Source organism: Bos javanicus, chromosome 8 (assembly GCF_032452875.1).
Source record: "Bos javanicus breed banteng chromosome 8, ARS-OSU_banteng_1.0, whole genome shotgun sequence".
Taxonomy (NCBI): domain Eukaryota; kingdom Metazoa; phylum Chordata; class Mammalia; order Artiodactyla; family Bovidae; genus Bos; species Bos javanicus.
The window spans coordinates 76688467-76715736 of record NC_083875.1 but is presented as its reverse complement, the minus strand read 5'-3'; the positions used below and the strand labels follow the sequence as shown (position 1 = coordinate 76715736).

The window sequence follows — 27270 nt, the reverse complement described above, 5'->3', positions numbered from 1 at the left end:
AGTGAAGACTGAAGATTCCTGGATGCCACCACTAAAACCCCAGCACAGCCAAATAAATAATAAATTAATTTTAAAAAAAAGAGAGAGCATGTAGATCTGGGATTTCCCTGGTGGCACAGCAGATAAGAATCCACCTGCCAATGCAGGAGACACAGGCTCAATCCCTGATCCAGGAAGACTGCACATGCCGTGGAGCAACTAAGCCTGTGTGCCACAACTACTGAAGAACCTGTGCTCCGCAATGCAAGAAGCCGCTGCAAGGAGAAGCTCACACACTACAGCGAAGAGTAAACCCCCACGCGCCTCATTAGTGAGAGGATGTGTGCAATGAAGACCCAGTGCAATGAAAAATAAACATAAATAATTTTTTAAGAGTGTAAATCTTAAAGATACCTGGTTCAAGACACTGACTTGCCTTGTGACCTTGTGTTCTGAGCCTCATTCTTTATGTGTTTTTAAAGGCGATAATAATATGATAATATAGCTACTTCCTAGTTTTGTTGGGAAAGTTAAGCAAGGTAATAGTGGTAAGCTCCTCGGTACGAAATCTAGCATACAGTAAACAATCAGAAATACTATTACTACTTTATTATTAATGGATAAAAAGAAAAATAAGATCCCTTTGCAGCCTTTTGGCTAAGATCAAGTGTAGGAAGAAAAATAAGTCAGAAACTTGTGAGGGAAACACTCCCCCATCCAAAAGAGAGTCCAGGACTTGGGTAAGGATGGTTGAACGGGTGTCCCACATATTAACTTCTCTTTTGAGGCCTTCTTTTCTGGTCTATCTCTGGTCTCTTTCCTAAGGATGGGAAATCACTTGTCCCGTTCCCTATCCGTCTATTCCTTGAAATTTGGGGATTTGTGTGAATATGAGCTGGCCACCCCCCTCTCCTTAAAAATCCCCTCTTGGTTCCCAGGAGCCAGAGGAAGGGAAAGCCGAAGGGGACTCTGCCAGGCCAGGCTCTGTCCAGCTGTTCTGTTGACCCAGGTGTTGAGCACATGAAATTGGTAACTAGAGCAAGGGGCAGTGCTTTCTGAGTCAGGAGGTCAAATCCCAGGGGCCTGAGATGTGGGAATGGGTGCTGGGCCTCCTTCCAAGGAACATTCCTTCTCAACTCTCTTGTCCCAAGGGAGAGACGGGTTCCTAGATGATGGATGGACAGGCACTGTGATGACCTGGGGAGGCTCTCCCGGATCCATGGTTGTTTTGAAGGCACCAGGGGGGTTTCTGTACCACCATCAGCACCAGAGACAAGAACCACAGAGAAAAGAGTGGAAAAGGCATGAACCCAAGGAAGGGGGCATGCCTCCTCACTCTGGTCCCTTGAAACTAAGCATCACTTCTGGAGGCCAATCCAGTGGCTGATGATGCAAATGCCACCAAAGAGGTGACAATGTGAACTCTCTCTCTCTCTCTCTCTCTCTCGAGCTGACAGCACAAGGTCCTCTGCTCTCAGCCAGACTACAGCCTGCTTACTGGGTTCTTAGAGCTGAAGCCAAGGAAAACAGAGAGAGGAAGGGGGGCAGGGTCAGGTTCCATTAGACAGAAGGGGCCAGAGGGGAATCCACAGACGGGACTTGGAGGGGATTTCTGAGTGGGGAAAGTGAAAGTTCCGGGCCATAAATAGAAGGAGGCCCCAGCTTCCTCTGGCTGCCACACTCACGTTCCCAGATCCCTTCACACTCTGCACTTGCCAGCTGAGCCTTGACTTCACGGGGACTCTGCTCAGTTCACTAGCTCACAGCTCGCCAGCAGTCAGCCTTCCGCTCACTCTCCATGGCATTCCAGACAGCCTCACTGCTGGCCGTCAGCCTGCTGATCCTCTGGGTCTCCCCTGGTAAGAGTGAGGGAAAGCATGGCAGGGGCGGGGGCGGGGTTGGTGGCGGAAAGGAGCGGGATGTCTAGAGCTCAGACTGCTTGCCACTGGATGTGAGGGACCGTGTGAGTCAGGGTTGCATGTTTCAGTGAACCTGGCGGCTCCCTGTGCCTGTGAGTGGGAGTGTACCTGAGCCCCCAAATTCCAGTGTGTGTCTGTCTCTTGATGTATCCAGAACCTACGATTCCCTCTCTCTCTGCAGGCTCTATTGCCTGCTGCCTCAGTTTCCCAGGCAGGAGAGAACAGTCTATATTTGCTTAAGGTGGGGAGAATGGGAGACACTGAGCCAGGGCTAAATGATCAAAAATTTTAACAATTCCTAAATTCTACTAATGTCAGCTTCCTGCTGCGACCCTACCCCCAGCCTGCTCCCCAATCCACATTCATCCCTCCACGGACACGGTGACCAGCATGAATTCTCCATCTTAACTTCCTGTGGGGAAGTTAAAAGGACTTGGGAGAGAAGAAGTTGGGGTGATCCAGGGAGCAGAAAGTCATCTGCGGGGCTCAGAACAGCAGTTGTTGGCAAATAGCGCTTCAATTTATTTAGCAACCACAGGTGGCGCTAGTGGTAAAGAACCCGCCTGCCAATGTAGGAGACATAAGAGACATGGTTTGATCCCTGGGTCAGGAAGATCCCCTGAAGAAGGGCATGGCAACCCACTCCAGTACTCTTGCCGGGAAAATTCTACTGACAGAGGAGCCTGGTGGGCTACAGTCCATGGGTTTTCAAAGAGTCGAACATGACTAAAGCAGCTTAACATGCAGGGCCATATTGGCTCATACTGGATGAGGATTAATCTGGTCTAGCTGCCGCCACACCCAGACAGATGTCCTTAACACCAGTGAGGGCTATGACCTCCCCTCCTCAGGATCCCTGTATCTTGACACTAATCCCACCCTAGCTCTGGGAGGTGCCAACGACGCTGAAGACTGCTGCCTGTCTGTGACCCAGCGCCCCATCCCTGTATTCCTGGTGCGAGCCTACCGCTACCTGCTCCTCAAGGATGGCTGCAGGCTGCCTGCCGTCGTGTGAGTTTTAGAAGGAGCCTGTCTGGCCTCACCTCCCCCATCTGTCCCTGGTGAAATCCACTCTCACCTCCTTATCTCTCTTCTCCTTGCCAAGCTAAACCCCTGCAAGGAAGTCCCTGAAATAGGTTCCCAGATGTGGTCCCCAGTCGTTGACCTTCCCACCTGGGCCTGCTGGGAAACTGGGTTCCAGGGCTGTTTTCTCTGATCTCTGACCTTTGTCTCCAGGTTCACCACGCAGAGAGGCCACGAGCTCTGTGCACCCCCAGATCAGCCATGGGTGGGTCGCATCATCCGGAGACTGAAGAAGAACTCTGCCAGGGCAAGCCTGACCCTTCCTAGCCCTGCCTCCTCCCTCCAAGCCCCTGCCCAAGACCTCAGTCCATGACCTTGCCTCTCTTTCCTCCCCCAGAGAAGTGTTCCAGCAGTTACCCTATGACGGCCCAGAGAGAGCTCTGTGTTCTGAAGACAGAATGTGAATCACTGAAGCCCTGGGGAACCAAGGACTAGAAGGGAGAGACCAGGCCCCCTGCCCTCCTGCATCAGACCTGGCCTGGCTGCAGCAGGGCAGGAGTGTCATTGTGAGTGTGAGTGTGAGTGAGGATGTGTGGTAAAGATTGCAATGTTTCCAATAAAGCCCAGCTGGTACCCACGAGTCTGTCTGTCTGCCATGTGTTTGCTGCCTGTCAGGGAGGACAGTGATAGGAAAGGGGAGACAGAACGGCAGGATTAGTTTCCACTCTGCAGCCTGAGCAAGTTCTACCTAACACCCTGTGTTCTCAGGATGAGCTCCCAGGATCAGGCCCCACCTCTTCTCTCCTCACAGCCCTGTCACACTCCAAGGCTCAGCAACACTAAACCTGTGTCGGTTCCCTAAATGACCCAAAACTCTCTCAGGCCTCCGAGTCTTTGCTCTCCAGGACAAGTGCTCAAGCATCCAGGTCTCTCAGGGATCTGGTGTTGCTGGGGGCAGGGAAGGGAGTGGTTGGGAACCAGCTCTCATGGCTAGGGTAAGGGCAGGGGCCCAACTCTATTGTTGGAGGTGGGGGGGTTGGGGGTGAGGACCCATCCACCCACACCATTCCCACTCTCTGGAACACTCCTCTCTCTTCTGCCTGCCTGGCTTCCCATCTAGGTCTGGATGACTCCTCCTCCAGGAAGCCTTCCTTGACTCCTCCACACAGGGTTAGGAAGCCTTCCTTCCTCCCAAGCTCCCAGGGCCCTCTGCTCCTCTCCTCTTGCAGCACTCAAGATGCTGAGTTATAATTGCTAGTTGTCGTGCTCGCTTCGGCAGCACATATACTAAAATTGGAACGATACAGAGAAGATTAGCATGGCCCCTGCGCAAGGATGACATGCAAATTCGTGAAGCATTCCATATTTTTCAGTGGAGGTGTAGAGTCCTAACCACTGGGACTACCAGGGAAGTCCCTAAAAGACTGGACTATAATGAAGAATAAATTAGAAACATCTCAACTTCTCTCGTACATAGACTGTACCTAAATAAACTTGATTATTCACCAAACAAAAAAAAAAAAATAATAATAATTGCTAGTTGTCAGCCTTCCTGAACAGGGATCACATCTATTTTGGTTTCCATTGTCTCCTTGGTGTCCAGCACACTGCTTGGCACAAGGTAATCAGTCAATAAATATTTGTCTGGAGAACAGATAAATATGTAAGAAAAGGCTCAGCAGCCAGGGGTGAGGGCCCATCTGTCCAGATAGAATCTCACCTCCCAACCAGCCTCCTCCGTCACCCACTCAGTCTAACCCAGTTCCAGCCCCAACTGGGTCCATATGGCAATACTGGGGCCCTGCTTCTCAGGGATACTAACAGGCAGACCTAGGAGTCAGAGGTCAGAGTGGGAGAGGGAAGAAAATGGAGCAGCCACAGAGCTGGGAAGATTCAGCTTGAGGGCACCCACCACCACTTCATAGCCACATGGGCTCCAGGGACTGAGACCAGTGGAGTCGCAGGGAAGGAGTCTCAGCTCTGGGAGATGAAAGCCCTTGACTCGTGGAACATCCCACAAGGCTTCTCTGGGAGGAATGACTTCCTCGTGCTCAGGAAGTCCCCTGGGGAGGCTGGCTGGTCTCCCGACTTTGGCCCCTAAGGGCTTGTCTGGCAGGAAGCTGCAAGTCTGTGCTCTTGGGGTTGGGAATGACAGCTAGTACACCACACTGAGCATCCTCGTCTAGGAACAGAGGCCACCACCATACCATATTCCTCATCTGGTCACACCTGGGCAGACCTGGGCAGATAGGGAAGCAGAGGTGAAGGGGTTGTGCCAGCCCTCCTCACTGGACTGACAGCACAGAAGCTTCTTTCTCACCTCTGCTCCTAAGAGTGGGCGTTCAAAACCTGAAAAAACCTCGGAGACACAGGAGTGGGTGGGAAAGGAATAGTCTGCAAGAACAACTGGTATAGCCAGGAAACTTGGCTCTGCTACCTGTGGGAAACTACCCATCCATTCATGCATCCATGCAGCCATCCATCTAGCTGTCTCTGCACCCATTAGAACTCCACCCATCCACCCACTCATTCCCCGCCAACTCATCCATCCATTAACCCATCCATTAAGTCAGCCAACCATGAAGCCCCAGAGATCCCTTTGGACCTGGGTCCTGCACCACAGCAGACAGAGGACAAACACAGGTGGGAGCCAGGCACATCCCCACACGTCCTCAGTTCCCAGTGAAGCAAAGCGGAGTTCAGTCTGCCACTGGGGCAGATACAAACTCTCCTTCTGGAGGCTTGAGAAAATAAACAGATGGAGTAGAGAAGGTGAGGGTAGGAGTCCTGAGGAGGTATTACCAGGACAGAGCGCCCCCAAACACACCACCTCCCTCATACTGCCACTGTCAGGGGAGGGGACACAGAAACAGGTCACAACTCCCCAGTCCTGTTTCTATCCCTCACTGTGCAAATCCAGGCAAGTCCTTTCCTGCACTGCCCCCTCCAAGGCCTTCCTCCCCACATCTGTCATGTGTGGGCAGCAGGAGAGGGTGCTGAATTTTTAAGAGTCACTCCAGAAAAGACTTAATTCCTGACTATTTGAGTCTTAGGCTAACCCACCCTCCCAACACTCACACAGGCTCCCCCAAAGTCATGCACATTCAGAAAGGTCCCCATTTCCCTGGGGACCCAGGGACCACCCTCTAGGAATGAAGCTGAGGTTCAGGAAGAGAGAAACCGATCCAGGAGCTGGTGAAGTGGCTTAAACAGCCCCCTGCTGGACCCTGGAGACCTGGAGGGAGAAGAATTTCCAGGAAGCCCAAGCCCTCCCAGCTCTCCTCCAGCCAGTGCCCTCCCTCCTGGCTTTCTCCCTCCCTCTTTTCCCCACTCCTAGCTACCAAGCCTCCTGGGCACTGGGGCTTCTTCCCTTATCTCCCTGCCAGACACAGGAGGGCTTAGCCCAGCAGTCTGTGACTTGTCCAGATCCACTTCAAAATTCTCAGCATCTGATTTCAATACCTGTCTTGTTTCGCTATGATTCACTGACAAATGCTGAGACTTTATTTCTCCCAAAGTTCTGAAGGGCCAGCTGCCGACCTACCTGCATGACAGCGAAGAAGCTGCCAGGTCTCTGTCTGAGGGATGGGGTGGACTTCTAGCTCCCTTACCAGGATATGGGAGCCTGCTGCCTGCTTCTAAGTGGATACCTTCCTCTCTTAGGCACATGATACTTGCTATGGGTTTAAGGCCGGCAACTGAGTGGCAGCTCCCTACCTGAAGGCCTGTGGTCCCAGCAGCTTACATCTCCCTAAAGGGACATGACATCCTTGCTCAAGGAGCTCCCAGCCTTTTTATCCACCTCTGTGGTGAATATGGAGGTGAACGGTATGGGAAAGAATCTGATGCTGGGAAAGACTGAGGGCAGGAGGAGAAGAGGGCAACAGAGGATGAGATGGTTGGATGGCATCAACTCAAAGGCCATGAGTTTGGGCAAACTCTAGGAGACAGTGAAGGACAAGGGAGCCTGGTGTGCTGCAGTCCATGGGCTCGCCAAGAGTCAGACACAACTGAGCGACCGAACAACACAAACAAATGGTGAATATGGTGGACAAAAAGCTTCCTGTCCACAGGGGAATTCCCTGGCAGTCCAGGGCTTAGGACTTGGCTCTTTCACTGCTGGAACCCCAGTTCAATCCCTGATCGGAGAACTCAGACCACACAAGCTGAGAACAGCCAAAAAAGAAAAACCTCCATGAAACAGTTGCCAGTGAAGAGGACTGGGCCTGTCCATCTCCATTGCCAACATTGTCCTGCCCAGAGCCTGGCACAGAACAAGGCCTAGCGCACAAATGATTATCAAACAATGGAATTAAACTTGACCCTTTCCCACGATTACCCCACCACCACTCACACCTGGAGCACATCCAGTTCTCCAGACAGCAGGGCTGTCTCTGTTACATGGCTAAGTGTTTGCTCAGAGCCAGCTCCATACGGTTTTGATCAGATTTTCAACATCTCGTGTTCAATTTCTCGGCAAGCCCCTACCACATAACCCCTTCTCTGGCATCCGGGAAACTCAGAAACAGACAGAAAACCTTGGAAATAAGAACTTCATTGGAGAGCAAGACTCCCAAGTGGGGAGTTTCCTCCAAGAGCCTCTCTGCTGTAATAAACAGGCACTTTTCTGGTCAGAGAACTTTCTTGATGGTCCCTGAGACTTTCTTTGTCCATGTGGGAGGACTTGGCTTGGTAGTACTAGCTAAACCACCCCCAGTGCTTACTAGGTACTGGACACTGCTCTTCAAGTGCTGGTATCATTCTTAAGTTGTAGCTGAGGGAACTGAGTTGCAGAGGTTAAGTAACTTATCCACGCTGCACAGCCAGTAAAGTAGCAGAGCTGGGGGATCCCAGCTGGGCAGTTCAGCTCCAGAATCTGTACTCTTAGCTACCACACATAACACCTCGCTGAGGTGACCCACCTCCTAAGTAAAAAATGGGCAATAATACAGCAGGGGCAGGTCTGAGGAAGGGGCCCTCAGAGAACACGAGAGCCACGGCTTTGAGGGCTGGCTTTGGGCCAGACTCCATGCTGAGTCCTTTATGTACATTAACACTGCATCTTCAAACAACCCTATGAGGTGAGATCACTCATCCCGTTCTATATATGAGGAGACTGAGGCACAGAGAGATAGAATGAGCTCTCGAGTCCACTCGACTAGTGAGTAGTAAAGCTGAGACTGCAGTCCAAGTCTGCCTGGCGGGTAGCACTTGAGCTGAGGGCTGGCAGCTGGGATGGCCAGATTGGGTGGAAAGGCTTGGTTTCCTAAGAAAAGCTGGGAAAACATAAAAGAAGTAGCTGGTCCTGTGGCTAAGACTCCATGACTCCAGTGCAGGGGGCCCAAGTTTGATCCCTGGTCAGGGAACTAGATTCCACATGCCGCAACTGAGTTTGCAGGTCACAACTAAAGATCCTGGGTGCTGCAACTAAGACTTGGCACAGCCAAATAAATAAATATTTTATTTTAAAAAGGACAGAAGAAGCTGGAGACCTTGGGCAAGATCCCAGTGCTAGAGCTCAGACACAGACATGCCCCTTGGAGGCCTCCTGGGCTGACCTCTCCAGCAGAAGGGGAGCCTCTCTCCCCTGAGCATCCAGGAGAAAGTGGGCACAGGTTCTCCAGGTCTGCTCAGGCCTCAGTTTTCCCAAGAGTGGAGAGTGGAGAAGGGGCTTAGGCTACAACTGTGCCTATCTTCTTACCTCCATTCCCAGGGGAGTAGCAGAGGCCAGGACCTGGTAACATTGAAATGAAAGGGGGAATGGAGGGCAGGGCTGGGACCCAGAGGGCAGGGATAGGAGCCTGTCTAGGGGTTTGGTGGGCAGGACTTCTGGAAGGAGTAGGCCTCTTGGGGGCCTCTGATCCAGTCTGGCTGGAACCCCTGCAGGGCAGAGCATCTAGGGGCTGCAAGGGTGGGATCAGACTCCTGAAGGAGCCACTCTGACAGCTACTTCCATCTCCTGAAGGGCCAGGCATGGGCAGGATGGGGAGGAGGACAAGGGTGAGGGTAGAGTCTGAGGATCAGAGTGGATGGGGAAGTCAGACCTCCCACCCTACTTCCATCCCTAGAACCGTTGAATCTTCCATGGCTCAAAGGGGAAGCAGGAGATATGGGCTGCCCTGCAAAGTAGTCCAGTCAAAGTAGGATGGCTATAACCCTAGAAGCTTCAACACTGCCCTGCCAGATAACAGGACCCACCCCACCCCACGTCCCCACAGTTCTGGATCTCAGAATCACACTCACTGGAAATCTGGACCCATCACCATCAAAACCTCTATCACCTTGCCAACCTCATACCTGTCAGACCATGATTTCAAGGATCCTCCCCCAAGAGGAAGGCACCCCTTCCTACCTGTAGGGGCCCAATACTGTAAAGCCCTTCATCAATTAAGGAATCCTGGCAGGACATCCCATACATATTGGTGTCCCCATTGCTGACAAGATCTCCATTCATGTCAAGGTCCCCTCATTACTATCAGGACACCATTCCTCTTGGGAAATACTATGCCTGTCAGAAATACCCCAGCCTGTCAGGCAGGACGGCAGCAATGTACTGCTACAAGGACACCATTTTTCCATGTAGCCCATGTAAATGGCACCTCCTGGCATGGCAGCCCTAAGGGGATCAATGAGTCCCCTTAGGGTCAGAGTATCTGTTAATGCAGGGTCCTCAGTGATTTAAAGGCTGCCATGACATAGAGCCCCAGCCCTGGTGAACCCTTGTGTCTAAAGTGATGCCACATCACTGTCTGGAACTCAGAATATTTATTCATACCAGGCACTGCTCTAGGTGCTAGTGGTACAACAGCCAGCAAGACATACTATCTTGGGCTTCAGGGAGCCTAATGTAATCTTTTGGGGATTCTACAATGAAAGATAAGCTCTATTGATAACTGAGACTAATATAATAGGAAATCCCTTAAACATACAAAGGGGTTAATATTGTGTGCAGTGGGAAAAAAAAGATAAATATCTCAATAGGTCATCCTATGGCTTTCCAACAACAACATGCATCCTTCTTCCCAAACCCTAGACTTAACATTTTAAGGCTATCATCTAATGTAAGATCACTTTTGTCTATACAACCAAAAAGATTCACTGATTCCCAAAGATAGACTCTTCAGAGCCTTGGCAATTGCCACATCTGTCTTAGCTTGGGCTGCCATAATAAAATACCATGGATTGAATGGCTTAAATAACATTTATTCTCTCACCATTTTGGAGGTTAGACATTCAATATCAAGGTGCCAGCATGGTAGGTTTCTCTTGGGAGCTCTCTTCCTGGCGTGCAATGCCCACCTTCTTACTATGTCATCACAGGGCAGAGATCTCTCTCTTTCCTCCTCTTCTTTGAAGACCACAGTCCTATAAGACTAGAGCCCTACCCTTATGATTCCATTTAACCTAAATTACTCCTTAAAAGACCCTCTCTCTAGACACCATCACATTGAGGCTTAGGGTTTCAACATATGAATTCTTGGGGTCACAGGACATAATTCATCCTACAGCAAAAGCCAAATTTAAATCCAAGAACTCAGAATGACATCCACCCCTCCTCTAGTCTTGTTGTAATCTCATCTCCCTATTCTACAACACGTGGTGATCACCAGCAGCACACCTGATTGGCCGGGATAGGCTGGGTGATGCTGCAATAACAAAAGACATCTAAATCTGAGTGACTGAACACAACAAAATTCTATTCCACCTACATACAAGGCCTGTGGTGGGTCTAGACGATCTCTAGCACAGCTGTGCTCCATATGGTGGCTTGGCTTAACATTCCAGGCTGCTTCAATCCTTTGGCAGGTTCTTTCAGATCAACACATGTTTCCATGATGACTCCAGCCAGGCAAGACAGCAAGGGGAACCCTTCTTCATATGCTCCTATCCACAAATGACACACACCATTTCTGCACACATTTCACCAGCTAAAGTGGGTCATACACCCATGCCCAACTTCAAGGGAGCAATTGCCAGGAGGGGAAGCAAACCAGAATCTTGGTGAGTGGTAGTAATATCACCACAAAAACCTGTATTCATGAATGGAATAGAACTTCCCTGGTGGTTCAGTGGTTAAGAGTCAACCTACTGGGAGGGAGGTTCAAGATGGGGAACATGTGTACACCCATGGAGGATTCATGTTGATATATGGCAAAACCAATACAATATTGTAAAATAATTAGCCTCCAATTAAAATAAATAAATTTATATTAAAAAAAAAAAGAGTCAACCTACCATCTAGAAGGGTGGGATGGGGAGGGAGATGGAAAGGAGGTTCAGGAGGGAGGGGACATGAGTGTACCTATGGCTGATTCTTGTTGATGTATCCCAGGAAACCACAAGATTCTGCAAAGCAAATATCCTTCAATTAAAAAAATAAAGTGGCAAAAATAAAAATAAAAGAATCTACCTGCCAATGAAGGGTACACCAGTTCAGTCCCTGCTCCAGGAAGATTCCCCATGCCATGGGGCAACTAAGCCCATACACCACAACTACTGAGCCCATGGTCCCTAGGGCCGGTGCGCCACAACAAGAAAAGCCACCCCCATGAGAAACCCACGCACGTGAACCACAAAGAAGCCCCCACTTGCCACAACTAGAGAAAGTCTACACACAGCAACAAAGACCCAGCACGGCAAAAAATAGAGCAAATAAATAAGGAAACAGATAAATACATTAAATAAACCTCTCATTTTAAAAAAAGAATGGAATAAAGGGGGATGAAAGAAAATAGGAGTCAATGGAGAAGCTCTATACAGTCAACAAAAACAAGACCAGGAGCTGACTGTGGCTCAGACCATGAACTCCTTATTACCAAATCCAGACTTAAATTGAAGAAAGTAGGGACAACCACTAGACCATTCAGGTATGACCTAAATCAAATCCTTTATGATTATACAGTGGAAGTGAGAAATAGATTTAAGGGCCTAGATCTGATAGATAGAGTGCCTGATGAACTATGGAATGAGGTTCGTGACATTGTACAGGAGACAGGGATCAAGACCATCCCCATGGAAAAGAAATGCAAAAAAAGCAAAATGGCTGTCTGGGGAGGCCTTACAAATAGCTGTGAAAAGAAGAGAAGCGAAAAGCAAAGGAGAAAAGGAAAGATATAAGCATCTGAATGCAGAATTCCAAAGAATAGCAAGAAGAGATAAGAAAGCCTTCCTCAGCAATCAATGCAAAGAAATAGAGGAAAATAACAGAATGGGAAAGACTAGAGATCTCTTCTGGAGAAGGCAATGGCACCCCACTCCAGTACTCTTGCCTGGAAAACCCCATGGATGGAGGAGCCTGGTAGGCTGCAGTCCATGGGGTTGCTAAGTCAGACACAACTGAGCAACTTCACTTTCACTTTTCACTTTTAAGCATTGGAGAAGGAAATGGCAACCCACTCCAGTGTTCTTGCCTGGAGAATCCCAGGGATGGGGGAGCCTGGTGGGCTGCAGTCCATGGGGTCACACAGAGTCGGACACAACTGAAGCGACTTAGCAGCAGCAGCAGAGTTCTCTTCAAGAAAATTAGAGATACCAAGGGAACATTTCATGCAAAGATGGTCTCGATGAAGGACAGAAATAGTATGGACCTAACGGAAGCAGAAGATATTAAGAAGAGGTGGCAGGAATACACAGAAAAACTGTACAAAAAAGATCTTCATGACCCAGATAATCACAATAGTGTGATCACTCACCTAGAGCCAGACATCCTGGAATGTGAAGTCAAGTGGGCCTTAGAAAGCATCACTACGAACAAGGCTAGTGGAGGTGATGGAATTCCAGTTGAGCTATTTCAAATCCTGAAAGATGATGCTGTGAAAGTGCTGCACTCAATATGCCAGCAAATTTGGAAAACTCAGCAGTGGCCACAGGACTGGTAAAGGTCAGTTTTCATTCCAATCCCAAAGAAAGGCAATGCCAAAGAATGCTCAAACTACCGCACAATTGCACTCATCTCACACGTGAGTAAAGTAATGCTCAAAATTCTCCAAGCCAGGCTTCAGCAGTACGTGAACCGTGAACTTCCTGATGTTCAAGCTGGTTTTAGAAAAGGCAGAGGAACCAGAGATCAAATTGCCAACATCCGCTGGATCATGGAAAAAGCAAGAGAGTTCCAGAAAAACATCTATTTCTGCTTTATTGACTATGCCAAAGCCTTTGACTGTGTGGATCACAATCAACTGCGGAAAATTTTGGAAGAGATGGGAATACCAGACCACCTGACCTGCCTCTTGAGAAACCTATATGCAGGTCAGGAAGCAATGATTAGAACTGAACGTGGAACAACAGACTGGTTCCAAATAGGAAAAGGAGTACGTCAAGGCTGTATATTGTCACCCTGCTTATTTAACTTATATGCAGAGTACATCACGAGAAACGCTGGGCTGGTAGAAGCACAAGCTGGATTCAAGATTGCCGGGAGAAATATCAATAACCTCAGATACGCAGATGACACCACCCTTATGGCAGAAAGTGAAGAGGAACTAAAGAGCCTCTTGATGAAAGTGAAAGTGGGAGTAAAAAGTTGGCTTAAAGCGCAACACTCAGAAGATGAAGATCATGGCATCTGGCCCCATCACTTCATGGAAAATAGATGGGGAAACAGTGGAAAACAGTGTCAGACTTTATTTTTTTGGACTCCAAAATCACTGCAGATGGTGACTGCAGCCATGAAATTAAAAGATGCTTACTCCTTGGAAGAAAAGCAGAGACGTTACTTTGCCAACAAAGGTCCGTCTAGTCAAGGCTATGGTTTTTCCAATGGTCATGTATGGATGTGAGAGTTGGACTGTGAAGAAAGCTGAGCGCCGAAGAATTGATGCTTTTGAACTGTGGTGTTGGAGAAGACTCTTGAGAGTCCCTTGGACTGCAAGGAGATCCAACCAGTCCATTCTGAAGGAGATCAGCCCTGGGATTTCTTTGGAAGGAATGATGCTGAAGCTGAAACTCCAGTACTTTGGCCACCTCATGCGAAGAGTTGACTCATTGGAAAAGACTCTGATGCTGGAAGGGATTGGGGGCAGTAGGAGAAGGGGACGACAGAGGATGAGATGGCTGGATGGCATCACCGACTCAATGGATGTGAGTCTGAGTGAACTCCGGGAGTTGGTGTTGGACAGGGAGGCCTGGCATACTGCAATTCATGGGGTCGCAAAGAGTCGGACACGACTGAGCGACTGAACTGAACTGAACAGACATAAAACATTGGAAAAGAGCCTGATGCTGGGAAAGATTGAAGGTGGGAGGAGAAAGGGACAACAGAGGATGAGATAGTTGGATGGCATCACCAACTCAATAGACATGAGTTTGAGTAAACTCTGGGAGTTGGTGATGGGACAGGGAGGCCTGGCGTGCTGCAGTCCATCGGGTCAGAAAGGGTCGGAAAGGGTCAGGACTGAGCAAGTGAACTCAACTCTCAAAAACTAGCAAGAGGGCATTTTTTCTGCCCCCTTCTGATGTCTATTTCAGAAGCTTTCTCTATCTCTTTTATACTTTAATAGAACTCTGCTACACAAAAGCTCCGAGTGATCAAGTCTCGTCTCTGGCCCTGGATTGAAATCCTCTCCTCCAGAGGTCATGAAACCAGCGTAGTTCACAGCTCACAACAGCAACCTTTCAGGAAGTGGTGACCAAAATCATTCCCAAGAAAAAGAAATGCAAGAAGGCAAAGTGGTTGTCTGAGGAGGCCTTACAAATAGCTAAGAAAAGAAGAGAAGCAAAAGGCACAAAGGAGAAAGGGAAAGATATACCCAAGTGAATGCAGTTTCAGAGAATAGCAAAAAGAGATAAGGAAGCCTTCTTAAGTGAACAGTGCAACGAAACAGGAAAACAACAGATGGGAAAGACTAGGGATCTCTTCAAGAAAACTGGAGATACCAAGGGAACATTTCAAGCAAAGATGGGTTCAATAAAGGACAGAAATGGCAAGGACCTAACAGAAGCAGGAGATATTAAGAAGAGGTGTCAAGAATACACAGAACTGTACAAAAAAGGTCTTAATGACCTGGATAACCACAATGGTGTGGTCACTCACCTAGAGCCAGACATCCTGGAGTGTGAAGTCAGGTGGGCATTAGGAAGCATTTCTATGAACAAAGCTAGTGGAGGTGATGGAATTCCAGCTGAGCTATTTAATATCCTAAACGATGATGCTGTTAAAGTGTCGCATGTGATATGCCAGCAAATTTGGAAAACTCAGCAGTGGCCAGAGGACTGGAAAAGGTCAGTTTTCATTCCAATCCCAAAGAAACGCAATGCCAAGGAATGTTCAAACTAACATACAATTGTGCATGCTAGCAAGATTATGCTCAAAATCCTTCAAGAATGGCTTCACCAGTATGTGAACTGAGGAGTTCCAGTACAAGCTGGATTTAGAAAAGCCAGAGGAACCAGCAATCAAATTGCCAGCATTTTCTGGATCATAGAAAAAGGGAATTCTACAATTCTAAAATCTGTTTCACTGACTATGCTAAAGCCTTTGACTGTGTGATCACAACAAACTGGAAAATTCTTAAAGAAATGGGAATACCAGACCACCTTACCTGTCTCCTGAGAAACCTACATGCAGGACAAGAAGCAACAGTTAGAACTGGACATGGACCAATGGACTGGTTCAAAATTGAGAAAGGAGTACATCAAGGCTGTATATTGTCACCTTGCTTATTTAACTTATATGTAGAGTATATCGTGTGAAATGCTGGATTGGAAGACTCACAAGCTGGCATCAAGATTGTTGGGAGAAATATCAACCTCAGATATGCGGGCCATACCACTTTAATGGCAGAAAGCAAAGAGGAACTAAAGAGTCTCTTGATGAAGGTGAAAGAGGAAAGTGAAAAGCTGTCTTAAAACTCAGCATTCAAAAAACGAAGATCATGGCATCTGGTCCCATCACTTCATGGTAAACAGATGGGGAAAATGTGGAAACAGTGACAGATCATTTTTTCTTGGGCTCCAAAATCACTGTGGATGGTGACTGCAGTCATGAAATTGAAAGACACTTGCTCCTTGGAAGAAAAGCTATGACAAACCTAGACAGTGTATTAAAAAGCAGAGACATCAGTTTGCTGACAAAGGTGTGTATAGTCAAATCTATGTTTTTTTTCAGTAGTCATGTATGGATGTGAGAGTTGGACCATAAAGGCTGAGCACTGAAGGATTGCTGATTTTGAACTGTGGTGTTGGAGAAGACTCTTGAGAGTCCCTTGGACTGCAAGGAGATCCAACCAGTCCATCCTAAACGAGGTCAGCCCTGGGTGTTCTTTGGAAGGAATGATGCTAAAGCTGAAACTCCAGTACTTTGGCCACCTCATGCGAAGAGTTGACTCATTGGAAAAGACTCTGATGCTGGGAGGGATTGGGGGCAAGAGGAGAAGGGGACGACAGAGGATGAGATGGCTGGATGGCATCACTGACTCGATGGACGTGAGTCTGAGTGAACTCCGGGAGTTGGTGATGGACAGGGAGGCCTGGCATACTGCGATTCATGGGGTCGCAAAGAGTCGGACACGACTGAGCGACTGAACTGAACTGAAAGAAATAGGGAATTTCACAGCCAGGAAGGAAGTATGAATAAAAGCTGTAGTCAGTAGTTCTGGAACTAGTCCTAGGGCTTAACTAGAATTTATTATTTCTTTTTTATATTAGCTTTCTACTGCTGTGTAACAAATCACCACATATTTAGCAGCTTCAAACAGTCCAAATGTATTGTCTCACAGTTTCTGTGGGCCAACGGTCAGGTACAGATCAACTGGGTCCTCTGCTCAGGTTTCATCAGGCTGATCTCAGGTATCAGCCAGGCTGCCATCTCATCTTGGACTCTGAGTCCTCTTCCAAATTCACCGGGTGTTGACAGTTGTGGTTTAGGACTGAAGCCCTGAGTTCCTAGAACTGCCTGCAATTCCCTGCTCCACGCCGTCTTCACAACATGGCAGTTTGCTTCTTCAAGGGCAATGTGAGAGCTTCTGCTGCTGCTGCTTATTTCTTGGCTCTGGACACTTTCCCTAAGGGCTCACCTAACTAGGTCAGGCCCATGCAGGGTAATCTTCCTTTTGACTAACTCAAAGGTAACTAATTTGGGGTCCTTAGTTATATCTGCAAAATCCGTTCACTGTTGCCATATAGTATAACCTAACCACATCATTGATATCCCACCGTATTCACAGGTCAAGAAGCCAAGAGGATTAATCCCCTCAAAGCAAGGAGATCAGACACGGCATGCACACCATTAAGGAGGAATCTTAAATTCTGTTTACCACACTCCCTCCATGATTTATTCCCTTTATCTCCAACTGCCACTTCAGCTGGTTGACATTCTACGCCTGCTCTGTGTGTGTGTGTGTGTGTGTGTGTGTGTGCATGTGTGTTCAGTTGCCCTGTCAAGTCTGAATCCTTGCGACCCTATGGACTACAGCCTGCCAGACTCCTCTGTCCATTTAATTTTCCAGGCAAGAATACTGGAGTGGGTTGCCATTTCCTACTCCAGGGGATCTTCCTGACCAAGGGATAGAACCCATGTCTCCTGCATTGGCAGGCAGATTCTTTAACTGAGCCAGCTAGGAAGTCCCTATACCTGCTAAGATACCCAAACTTTCACACCCAAAGGATACTAACCCCTGATGGTCCTCCCTCATTAAGGCCACAGGATCCTCCATGAACTTTGACCACTGGGCATGGCACCACCAGTAAGTGCCCTAAGTACCCCAGGGATTATTCCCCACATACATAGCCTCTCACAGCACTCGCCCTCCCCTGCCATACCCACATCAGGATGGATCACAAACTCCATCCCTCCTCTTAGCCTTTGTGCTTGCTGTTCATCCTGCCTGGAATGTCCTCCCTCCTGCCTCACCCTTCCTCAAGGCTCTGTGGAGGTCCCTCCTCTGCATAACCTCTCCTGCCTTCCCTCTGTCCTCCCAATCCTGAGGCTCATCACCAGCCACACAGGCCACCTTTTGCTTGATTTCAGAGACCCTTGTCTCCTGCACTTCTCCTGAGAAAGCTAAGTTCAAGCTGAGAAACCCTAGGGCCCAGAGTGGCCCAAACTGCAGAAAATGAAAGAGAACGGGTGTTCAGGAAATCCTGGCAGGGGCTTTACATGAAGCTCCCGAGGGCAGGAGTCAAGGGAGGAGGGTGCACTATTGCTTAAGACTCCCTTCCCCTTCTGATGTACCGTCACCTCCAGAAGTCCTGTGCAACATCTACCCACACTTGAACTGAAGGGCCACCTCTGCCCTGTAGGCTGGGCCGGGACCCTCTGGACAGGGATAGAGGGATTGGAGAATAAGGGTGGGGTGGTGAAGCAGACCCCTTCCTGGGATCGGGGACTTCCAGAAGCTGAGTCATCTGATTTCTTGCTCATTTCCAGCTTCTTTCTGGCATAAAGAGGGCCCAGGCTCCTCAGGCTAGAGCCCCACTTCCACCAGCCACACATTCCCTTTTCTCTGTACACGAGACGCCCTCTGCAGGCTCAGGAGGTTGGCACTCAGGCCAGGAGCCTCACACCGCCTTTCCCTATGCACTGATGCCCTCTGCAGGCCATGTGAGGTCAATAGATGGATTAAACAGAACACACACATACACATGAACACACAGGTGGGGACACCTTTACCCACATGCATATGTCTATACCCACACACATATACAGGCACATAATCAGTCACACAGCCAACCACTCACATCTATCAAGGACACACCACAGACACTTAAGTACATAATCACAATGTGGACACAAGGGCACATATAGACACACATACATTATTACACACACACACTGTCATGGGAGCAGGCACAGAAACACACATGAACATAATCTTTCCTCCTAGAGAAGGGTATTTGTTTGGAAGGAAAAAGTTAAAAAGCTACCGGGGGAACAGGGTAATAACCTGAATTGTGGACTTAATAAAAGAAGGTATTTCTATTTAATTAATTAATTTATTTTATTTTTGGCTATCACTGGGTCTTCCTTGCTGTCTGTGGGCTTTCTCTAGTTGTGGTGAGTGGGGGCTACTCTCTAGTCGTGGAGCTCAGGCTTCCTACTGCTGCAGCTTCTCTTGTTGCAGAGCACAGGTTCTAGATGTGCAGGCTCAGTAGCTGTAGCACATGGGCTTAGCTGCCCCACGGCATGTGGAATCTTCCCAGACCGGGGATTGAACCTGTGTCCCGTGCATTGGCAGGTGGATTCTTAACCACTAGACTACCAGGGAAGTCCTAATGGGGACTGTTGACTAGACAGCCTTCTATTTTGCTAGGCACTGGCAGGCTGGTTATAGTTTTGGAATAGTGCAGATAAGAGATGGGGTAGGGGCTTCCCTGGTGGCTCAGTGGTAAAGAGTCTGCCTGCCAATACAGGAAACACTGGTTTGATCCCTGATCTGGAAAGATCCCACAAGCCACGGGGCAACTAAGCCCGTGAGGCACAACTACTAAGCCCACATGCCACAATTACTGAAGCCCATGCACCTAGAGCCTACACTCCACAAGGAGAGGAGCCATCGCAATGAGAAGCCAGTGCACCACAAGGAAGAGTAGCCTCTACTTGCCACAACTAGAAAAAAGCAAGTGCGGCAGGGAAGACCCATCACAGCCATACATAAATAAATAAATAAAATGAATTTTTTTAATAGTTGAAGTAGAGCTAGTAAAAAGAAATTTGGAGTATGCAAGAGCTTACTCTATATAACTTGCATGAAAGCTCATTCTTAGAAGTTGAAGCTCATTCTTAGAAGCTCCTGAGCTCAGCAAGCCAGACTAAACTAACCCTACCGCATTCCAGACACTCTCAAAACAGAGAAGCCTTCTGATATTGGTCATTCATGGGAGGTGATAAATGAGAAAGGGGGATGGACCTAAGCACCACTGAGCACCCACTCACTGTGAGTCAGGCACATGGACTACCTCACAAGATACAAATTATTCCCATTTTACAGATCCCATTTCCTTGACTGTCCAGGGTTCTAAAATTGGATTCAAATACAAGAGTTTGAGTAAAAAATTCTGTTGTTTCCACTACATGAGTAATGGCAAATGCAAGGGATATAGGTTTCCATTCCTTACTCATGTTCCCAACAATGACAGAATGTTTGCATCTTCCCCACTGATCCAGATAAGGGATTGGCAAGCTATGGCCCAGCCAGCCTGCTACCTGTTTTTGTAAATAAAGCTTTATTGGAATATAGTCATGTCTAATCACTTACGTATTGTCTATGGCTACTTTGGGGCTACAGAGATAGTATGTCCTGCAAAACCTTATTTATTATCTAGACCTTTATCAAAAAGGTTTGCTAACCTCTGATCCAAACCCAGCCTCAAATGGGAGTTAACAAGTCTTATTGCCTTTGGTGTCTTAGCATTGAAGGATGACCAGATAAATAAATAAATGGGATAGATCAATAGATGGACGGATGAACAAACAGATGGACAGACATATATAGGTAGTATATCAGAGTTTGGCTCCAAATAGGTACCAGTTTTCTGCCATTTATAAGCAGTGAAACATTGGGCAAGTTAATCTTTCTGGGTCTTAGTTCCTCATCTGTAAAATGGGGATAATAATACAATGATCATTATCCAGGGCTTTTTCTGTTGAAAATGACAAAACCCAACTTAAATAGCTTAAGCAAAAAGTTAAATATGTCATATCACAGATTACGATTCAGTCTACTTCAGCCCTGGTTGGACCCAGGGATTCAAATGATGTTATCTCCATCTTTTAACCTGACTTCTCTCTAATCCTTTTTATGTGGGGGCCTTATTCCTATTATAAACAGGTTGTCTTCTAGCAGCAGAAAATATGGCCACTGAAAGCCTCAAGTCTAAATCTGCAATAGTAAGTGATCCAAAATACAGGCTCTCTTTCTCCTAACATCAAATCTCATGCAAAGCTTTGAACTGTGCTTGTGACATAAACTCAGTTCTTCAACATATTACAGTGGCCAGGCAATGAGGTACTCTGGGCAGGACACTATGACTGACAAAGCCACCAGGACCACATGAAGTGAGAGAGAAATTCTCTAAAGAAGCCAGAAAAAGGAGTATAGAAAAATGTCTGCATGAACAAAAATATCACTCACAGCATTCTACTTCAGAGATCTGCCATGAGAAAATTATTTTAAAGCATTTAGCATGGTGCATGGCACTTAAGTATCAACAAACATTAATTATTACCATAACTTGATAGATGAATGAATGTACTAATAGATGGCTAATGGTTAAACATTGTTGTTGTTGTTCAGCCACTAAGCTATGTCCAACTCTTTGCGATCCCATGGACTGCAGCACACCAGGCTTCTCTGTCCTTCACGACCTCCTAGAGTTTGCTCAAGCTCATGTCCATTGAATCAGTGATGCCATCCAACCATCTCATCCTGTGTCACCCTCTTCTCCTCCTGCCCTCAATCTTTACCAGCATCAGGGTCTTTTCCAATGAGTTGGCTCTTCACATCAGGTGGCCAAAGTATTGGAGCTTCAGTTTCAGCATCAGTCCTTCCAGTGTTTAAACATACAGATGAATAAATGAAGATGAAGATGTGAAAAGATAGATGAAAGGCAAGATGGGAGAATAAAGAGACAAAGATGGGGAGACATACAGACACATGGATGGATGGATGGATGATGGAAAGACAAAAATGGGCCCACAGTTAGGTTTGTCACATCACATGTTCTAGGGCTGGGAATGGGAAACAAACGGCACTCCACAATTGGTGTCTCCTGAGAGGTCTCCTCTTCTGGTCTGTCTCTCGGGTCCCTCTGATCAGGTTAGGGAAACACTTACTCCCCATCCTCATCTCTAGTTTTCTTGCATCTCTGTGAATTGACCAGCCCTTCTCAGAAATCCCCTCCCAATTCTGAGGATAGGGAAGTCACGGCGGAAGGGGGTGTTCTAAGTCAAGTCGCCCTTATGCTCCTTCCGCTGCCTAGGCTCAGCTTGGAGCTTAGGAAAATAGCTGGGGAGAGGGACAGTACTGGCTGGGCCAGGAGGTAGAGTCCTAGGGCCCCGAGAGCTGGACCTGCTTCCAAAGAACCTTTGCTTTAGCCCTGCTCAGCCAAGAGAGGAACATGTCTCAGGCGATGGATGTGTAGCCACTGTGATGGGCTTAGGGACACCTGGGAGACCTTCTCCAAGTAGCTTAACCTGCTACTTGTGATTGTCCTCAGGGAATCCAGGGGACCAGCGGGGTGCCATCTTTCCCACTCCAGTAATCTTAGGACCACAGAGAAGAGGCAGGAGTGAGGAGAAACCTGAGAAAGAGGGAGGCACCCCCCTTGCTCTGATCTCTAATTCTGAACTAAGCTCTGACCCTTAGCCTTAAAACTGAAGTTCAAGAGACTTTTCTGGTGGTCCAGTGGTTAAGACTCTGAGCTTCCAAGGCAGGAACACAGGTTTGATTCCAGTCAGGAACTAAGGTCCCACATGCTGCACAACGCAGCCAAAATAAATAAATTAAAAGAAAAAACTGATGTTCAAATGCCTTCAAGAGGATGACACTGCAAACCTTCCCCTAATAGGGCAATTCAGTCCCCTTCCCTCGTCCAAAAAGTTGCATGTTGAGGTTCTCAGAGCTAAAGACAAACAGTGGGAAATGGGAACAGGGAAGCTATGGGAACAGCGAGTTATGAAAGGGAAAAAAGGTTCACCCAGACAGATGGAGAGAGTGGGGAGTGTATTCAGTGGAAAGGTATTCTGATAGCAATTCTTGTTGTTTCGTTGCTAAGTCCTGTCTGAGTTTTTGTGACCCCATGGACTGTAGCCCGCCAGGCTCCTCTGTCCATGGGATTTCCCAGGCAAGAATACTGGAGTGGGCTGCCTTTTCCTTCTCCAGGGGATCTTCCCAACCCAAGAATCAAACCTGTGTCTCCTGCATTGTCAGATGGATTATTTACCGCTGAGCCAGTAGGGAAGCCCAGGAGCTCTTTCAATTCAACTGCTATTCAATTTAGACACAAACCACCCAGATCTAGTGTTAGATTCCACAGGTTTAAGGGCACAATCCCAACAAGCTTGCTTGAGATGCCAGCAACAAGTGGGGTCCTCAGGCTGCCTGCATTTCTGACTAACTAGCTACAAGTCCAGGAAGTTCTTAAACTCAGATCTAAGAGTTCACTAGAATGACTCATAGAACTCAGAAGTTCTATACTCACAATTAGTTTTTAATAAAGTAGGACTCTCAAGAGTCTTCTCCAACACCACAGTTCAAAAGCATCAATTCTTCAGCACTCAGCTTTCTTTATAGTCCAACTCTCACATCCATACATGACCACTGGAAAAACCATAGCCTTGACTAGACGGACCTTTGTTGACAAAGTAATGTCTCTGCTTTTTAATTTGCTGTCTAGGTTGGTCATAACTTTCCTTCCAAGGAGTAAGCATCTTTTAATTTCACAGCTGCAATCACCATCTGCAGTGATTTTGGAGCCGAGAAAAATAGTCAGCCACTGTTTCTGCTGTTTCCCCATCTATTTGCCATGAAGTGATGGGACCGGATGCCATGATCTTAGTTTTCTGAATGTTGAGCCGAAGAATTGATGGTTTTGAACTGTGGTGTTGGAGAAGACTCTTGCGAGTCCCTTGGACTGCAAGGAGATTCAACCAGTCCATCCTAAAGGAGATCAGTCCTGGGTGTTCATTGGAAGGACTGATGTTGAAGCTGAAACTCCAATACTTTGGCCACCTGATATGAAGAGCTGACTCATTGGAAAAGACCCTGATGCTGGGAAAGATTGTGGACAGGAGGAGAAGGGGACGACAGAGGGTTAGATGGTTGGATAGCATCACCGACTCGATGGACATGAGTTTGGGTGGACTCTGGGAGTTGGTGGTGGGCAGGGAGGCCTGGCGTGCTGTGGTTCATGGGGTTGCAAACAGTGGGACACGACTGAGTGACTGAACTGAACTGAACTGAATATAAATCAGGAATATCCAAATGGAAAGACACACAAGGAGGATTTCAATGCAGAGCTCCCATGCTCTTTCCCCATGGAGACACAAAGGGCACATCACCCTCCTAGTACGTGTTCTCCAACAGTACATGTTCACCAAACAGGAAGGTCACGAACTTTGGTGTCCAGAATTTTTATTGAGACTTCAAACATAGGCAAGAATGAATTGTTGGTGACATAACTCTATCTCCCCAGCCAGGTTGGCTCAAAGCCTCAATTCTGCAATGATACGGTTGGTCTTTCTGCTGACCAGCCTCTATCCCAAGTCACCTCGTCTCTTAGCATAAATTCAGGTGTGACCCAAGGGGCTCACAAATAGCAAAGAACTTGTATTAGTTGGGATATTCCAAAGATGTAGTGTCTCCCTTTCAGGAATAGGGACAAAGGCCAAATTATTATACAATAGACAGAGCCCTGCATCTGAGTGAAGGGATGTGAATCACCAAAGTGGTGGGGACCAGGCCTCCTGCAGACATGACTTGGCTGCAGCAGGGCAGGACTGCCACTGTGGGTGTGAGAGCAAGTGTTAGTAAGGATGAGTGTGGTAGAGGCACAGCTTCTCCATGCCCAGACTGCAATGCTTCCAACTGGCATCAGTGGATTTGTCTGTCACCTGTCTGTATGTAGTTCAAGCAGGGGAAGATAGATACAAGAGGGAAAAAGAGTATGGGGTGGTGGGAAGAGGAGAGGTGAATTTATTCTCCACACTTCAGCTTAAGGGAACTTTTACTTCATTCATTTCTGGTCATTTTCTCCCATACTGTCCAGCCACAAGGCTCTCTCCCAGACTCCCCAGACCAACTAGGGCAGCTATTTCCAACCTCCCACACTAAGTTAATTGCTCTTTCCTGCCTTTAGTCGAATAGCCTCTACAGCCCCCAGCCAGTTAGCTTCCTCTATGTGATCTTATTGTCTCTTTTGACCCCCACCCCCACCCCACCCCGTGCAGGTCCAACCCAGATGATAAGCTCTCTGAGGGCAGAATCTGTGCCTGTCTTCTTTACTGCTGTTTCCTCATGCCCACACACATTACGCAGCACAGAGTAGTCACTAAATAAATATTGGTTATGACTGCAGGAACAAAAATCTCCGGAAACGAGGTCTCAGTTCAGAGAGGAAGGTCTGTTGACCCATGCCACTCAGCCAACAAGTATTCCTATAGCATGGCCTGTCTAGACTGGGCCCTCTCTGGAGACCTATTCCTCCTCTGCCCAGTATAATATACATAGAATGGGTCAGACAAGAAAGGCAACTGTCAGAGCAGAAGCCAAGATGGAGAGGAGAGGGGATTGGTAGAACAGTACAGGACAGCGTCGCAGAGCTCTTTTCTTGCTGCCTGATGCTGAGGTCTCCGTCTTCCCAGGGTGGAGCTCCAATATCTGGCTCCATCCTTATAAAAGAGGGCTCTGTGCCCTGCACCTTAGTAATAAATACCGACTCTCCCCACACCACCCCCTCCCCGCTTTAGACACAGACTCTGGCTCCACCTCCTAGTGTGACATCTGGTCTCCGCCTCCTCCGAAGAGATGCTAAGGCTCCGCCCCTTCCGGGTAATAGGTAAGCCCCACCCCTAGAGCGTGACGCCGTCACTGTGACATAACGTAAAGGTCTGCTTCCGGGGTGGAGCCAGGGAGGGTGGGCGTTTAGGCTGCGCCGACCCCTCAGCCCCCCTGCAGGTGACCCTATCCCCCGAAAATCCTCACCCGGGGCCCCAAATATCCCGGCCCTATGACCTCCAAGCCCTATCCACCTAAATGCCCCATGCCCCCGAGGTGACCGACCTCCCAATCCCTTAATGTCTAGTGCTTCCCAGATCTTCAGCCCTGTCCCGAGTCTTCCCAGGGCACCTGTCTCATATTACCCGAGAACAAGTCAGTCTTGTCCACAGAATGACAGAGAAGGGGACCTGGGGTTGGGGAATTCTTGATCCAATCATGCCGCTCCCCAGGAGACGTTCGGAACCCAGGACATGTCGGGATTGAGGAGATACGAGGTGGCGCTGGAGGCGGAGGAGGAGTGAGTGGAGGCGGGGTTCTGCGGAGGAGGAACCTAAGCCGCTCCGGGGTTGGGGGGTGGGGAGGGCGCGTGTTCTTTGGGGGCGGGAGAAGCGGGAGGGGTGGGGCCTCTTAGGGGCGTGGGCTACCGAGAACCGCCTCTAGGGGGCGGGGCGGAGCCTTCCAAGAGAAGGGCCAGGCGTCCAAGGGGCGGAGTCTGTGGGGTCAGCCCCGCTCCGCCCCGCCCGGCTCTGCCTTCTCTTTGCAGGATCTACTGGGGCTGCTTCTACTTTTTCCCCTGGCTGCGCATGTGGCGAAGGGAGCGGAGGTGAGGGGCCTGCGATACCGCGGACCCGCCCGGGGAATGGGCGAAGCTCAGTCCGGGAGAACCGATCGGGGGGAAGCTAGGAGCCCCCGCCCCATCTCATGCCAGTGTCGGGTCGCCCCACAGCTCGGCGCACCCTCGGGAGCAGAAGCTGGAGCCTCTGCGGGGCCTGATGAGCTGTCTGTCAAGTGGCCTGGGCACTGCTCCCCAGCGCTCCGGCCGCAGCCTCCCCCGCCGCACCCCCGCCGCCACTACTCAGCCAGCCGGTGCATTAAAGATTTAAACCAGAGCCACCGTGCTGCCCTCCTGACTCTGACGCCGCTGCCGCCATTCGGGCTGGGAGCCCCTCTCCACGCCGGCTGTTTTCCTTACTGACAGGGCCTCTCTCCCTGATAGAGTGCCCCTCCGTGTACAGGCTCCCATTATTCCTAACGGTCCCTCATCAGAATCAACCTCCCCTTACTATCAATGACTGCCTTCCACCACCTAATCCCTCACCCCGCCACACACACACTCATCACTCTGAGTGCCCTGTATGGAGGGAACTGAATAATCCTGACCTGGTCCTCCTCCCAACCTGATCCCCGCATCCCTAAATTCTCACAACCCCAGCTCTCTGCTGCCACCTTCCTCCTAGACAGGACTTTGCCAGGTGTCTGAAGAATCTTCTCCTGGGAGAGGATCTAAAATATTTTTCAAGTCCATAGTTGTAGGAAGTAGGCTGTGAGAGGAGGGAAGGATTCATAGAAGCTGTGCTGTCAGCCTGCCATAGGGGAATGACTTAGAACTGTTGAAGGTCTTTCCTACAGTTAACACCCCAGCTACTGGCTCCTCCACTCTGACCCCAAGTTTAAAGATAATTGACATCAGGGAATTCCCTGATGGTCCAGTGGTTAAGATTAGTGTGCTCCCACCATAGGGAGCACAGGTTCCATCCAAGGTTGGGAAACTAAGATCCTGCATGCCAGTGTGGCACAGCCAATAAATAAATAAATGAAGTACAAAGATTCTTGGCATCAGTCCCCCATGTTACCTCCCTAGGAGAACCTAGTGGCCCCTGCTCCCTACCTTCCTTGTCTGTCTTGTCATCTAGTTG

The 27270-nt window shown here is 48.6% G+C and overlaps 3 protein-coding genes and 1 non-coding gene across 5 annotated transcripts in view; 3 read left to right on the top strand and 1 right to left on the bottom strand.

Moving 5' to 3' along the window:
- Window positions 1-25804, bottom strand: part of LOC133252948 (endogenous retrovirus group PABLB member 1 Env polyprotein-like) — a 32642-nt gene extending 6838 nt beyond the window's left edge. Inside the window, exons 1-2 of one of the 2 annotated variants that reach the window (XM_061425999.1) lie at window positions 25717-25804; window positions 24299-24360 (exon numbers count right to left, since the gene is read on the bottom strand). In XM_061425999.1, the coding sequence (XP_061281983.1) occupies window positions 24299-24331 (33 nt within the window). In that variant the 5' untranslated portion in view covers window positions 24332-24360; window positions 25717-25804. The remainder of the gene's footprint in view (window positions 1-24298; window positions 24361-25716) is intronic. The other variant, XM_061425998.1, reaches the window with a different exon arrangement.
- CCL19 (C-C motif chemokine ligand 19) lies at window positions 1575-3561 on the top strand. The gene is made up of 4 exons (XM_061426006.1): window positions 1575-1838; window positions 2783-2909; window positions 3135-3228; window positions 3319-3561. Exons 1-4 carry the CDS (start codon window positions 1778-1780, stop codon window positions 3343-3345), a joined length of 309 nt encoding a protein of 102 aa, XP_061281990.1. The 5' UTR covers window positions 1575-1777; the 3' UTR covers window positions 3346-3561.
- Window positions 4185-4291, top strand: LOC133253570 (U6 spliceosomal RNA). Its single transcript, XR_009738346.1, has one exon. It is a non-coding gene; the product is annotated as a U6 spliceosomal RNA (small nuclear RNA).
- On the top strand, window positions 25515-27181 carry LOC133252955 (uncharacterized). The gene is made up of 4 exons (XM_061426007.1): window positions 25515-25531; window positions 25804-25871; window positions 26118-26177; window positions 26301-27181. The coding sequence occupies exons 2-4, from the start codon at window positions 25825-25827 to the stop codon at window positions 26455-26457; spliced, it is 264 nt and encodes an 87-aa protein (XP_061281991.1). The 5' UTR covers window positions 25515-25531; window positions 25804-25824; the 3' UTR covers window positions 26458-27181.
- The last annotated feature ends 89 nt before the right edge of the window (window positions 27182-27270 follow it).

Bases quoted from the DNA above. Each gene is read 5' to 3' on its own strand.
- CCL19 (XM_061426006.1), top strand. From the start codon at position 1,778: ATGGCATTCCAGACAGCCTCACTGCTGGCCGTCAGCCTGCTGATCCTC. The intron at 1,839-2,782 runs GTAAGAGTGAGG...ATCCCACCCTAG, and splicing joins GATCCTCTGGGTCTCCCCTG to CTCTGGGAGGTGCCAACGAC. The intron at 2,910-3,134 runs GTGAGTTTTAGA...CTTTGTCTCCAG, and splicing joins TGCAGGCTGCCTGCCGTCGT to GTTCACCACGCAGAGAGGCC.
- LOC133252955 (XM_061426007.1), top strand. From the start codon at position 25,825: ATGTCGGGATTGAGGAGATACGAGGTGGCGCTGGAGGCGGAGGAGGA. The intron at 25,872-26,117 runs GTGAGTGGAGGC...TTCTCTTTGCAG, and splicing joins GCGCTGGAGGCGGAGGAGGA to GATCTACTGGGGCTGCTTCT. The intron at 26,178-26,300 runs GTGAGGGGCCTG...GTCGCCCCACAG, and splicing joins ATGTGGCGAAGGGAGCGGAG to CTCGGCGCACCCTCGGGAGC.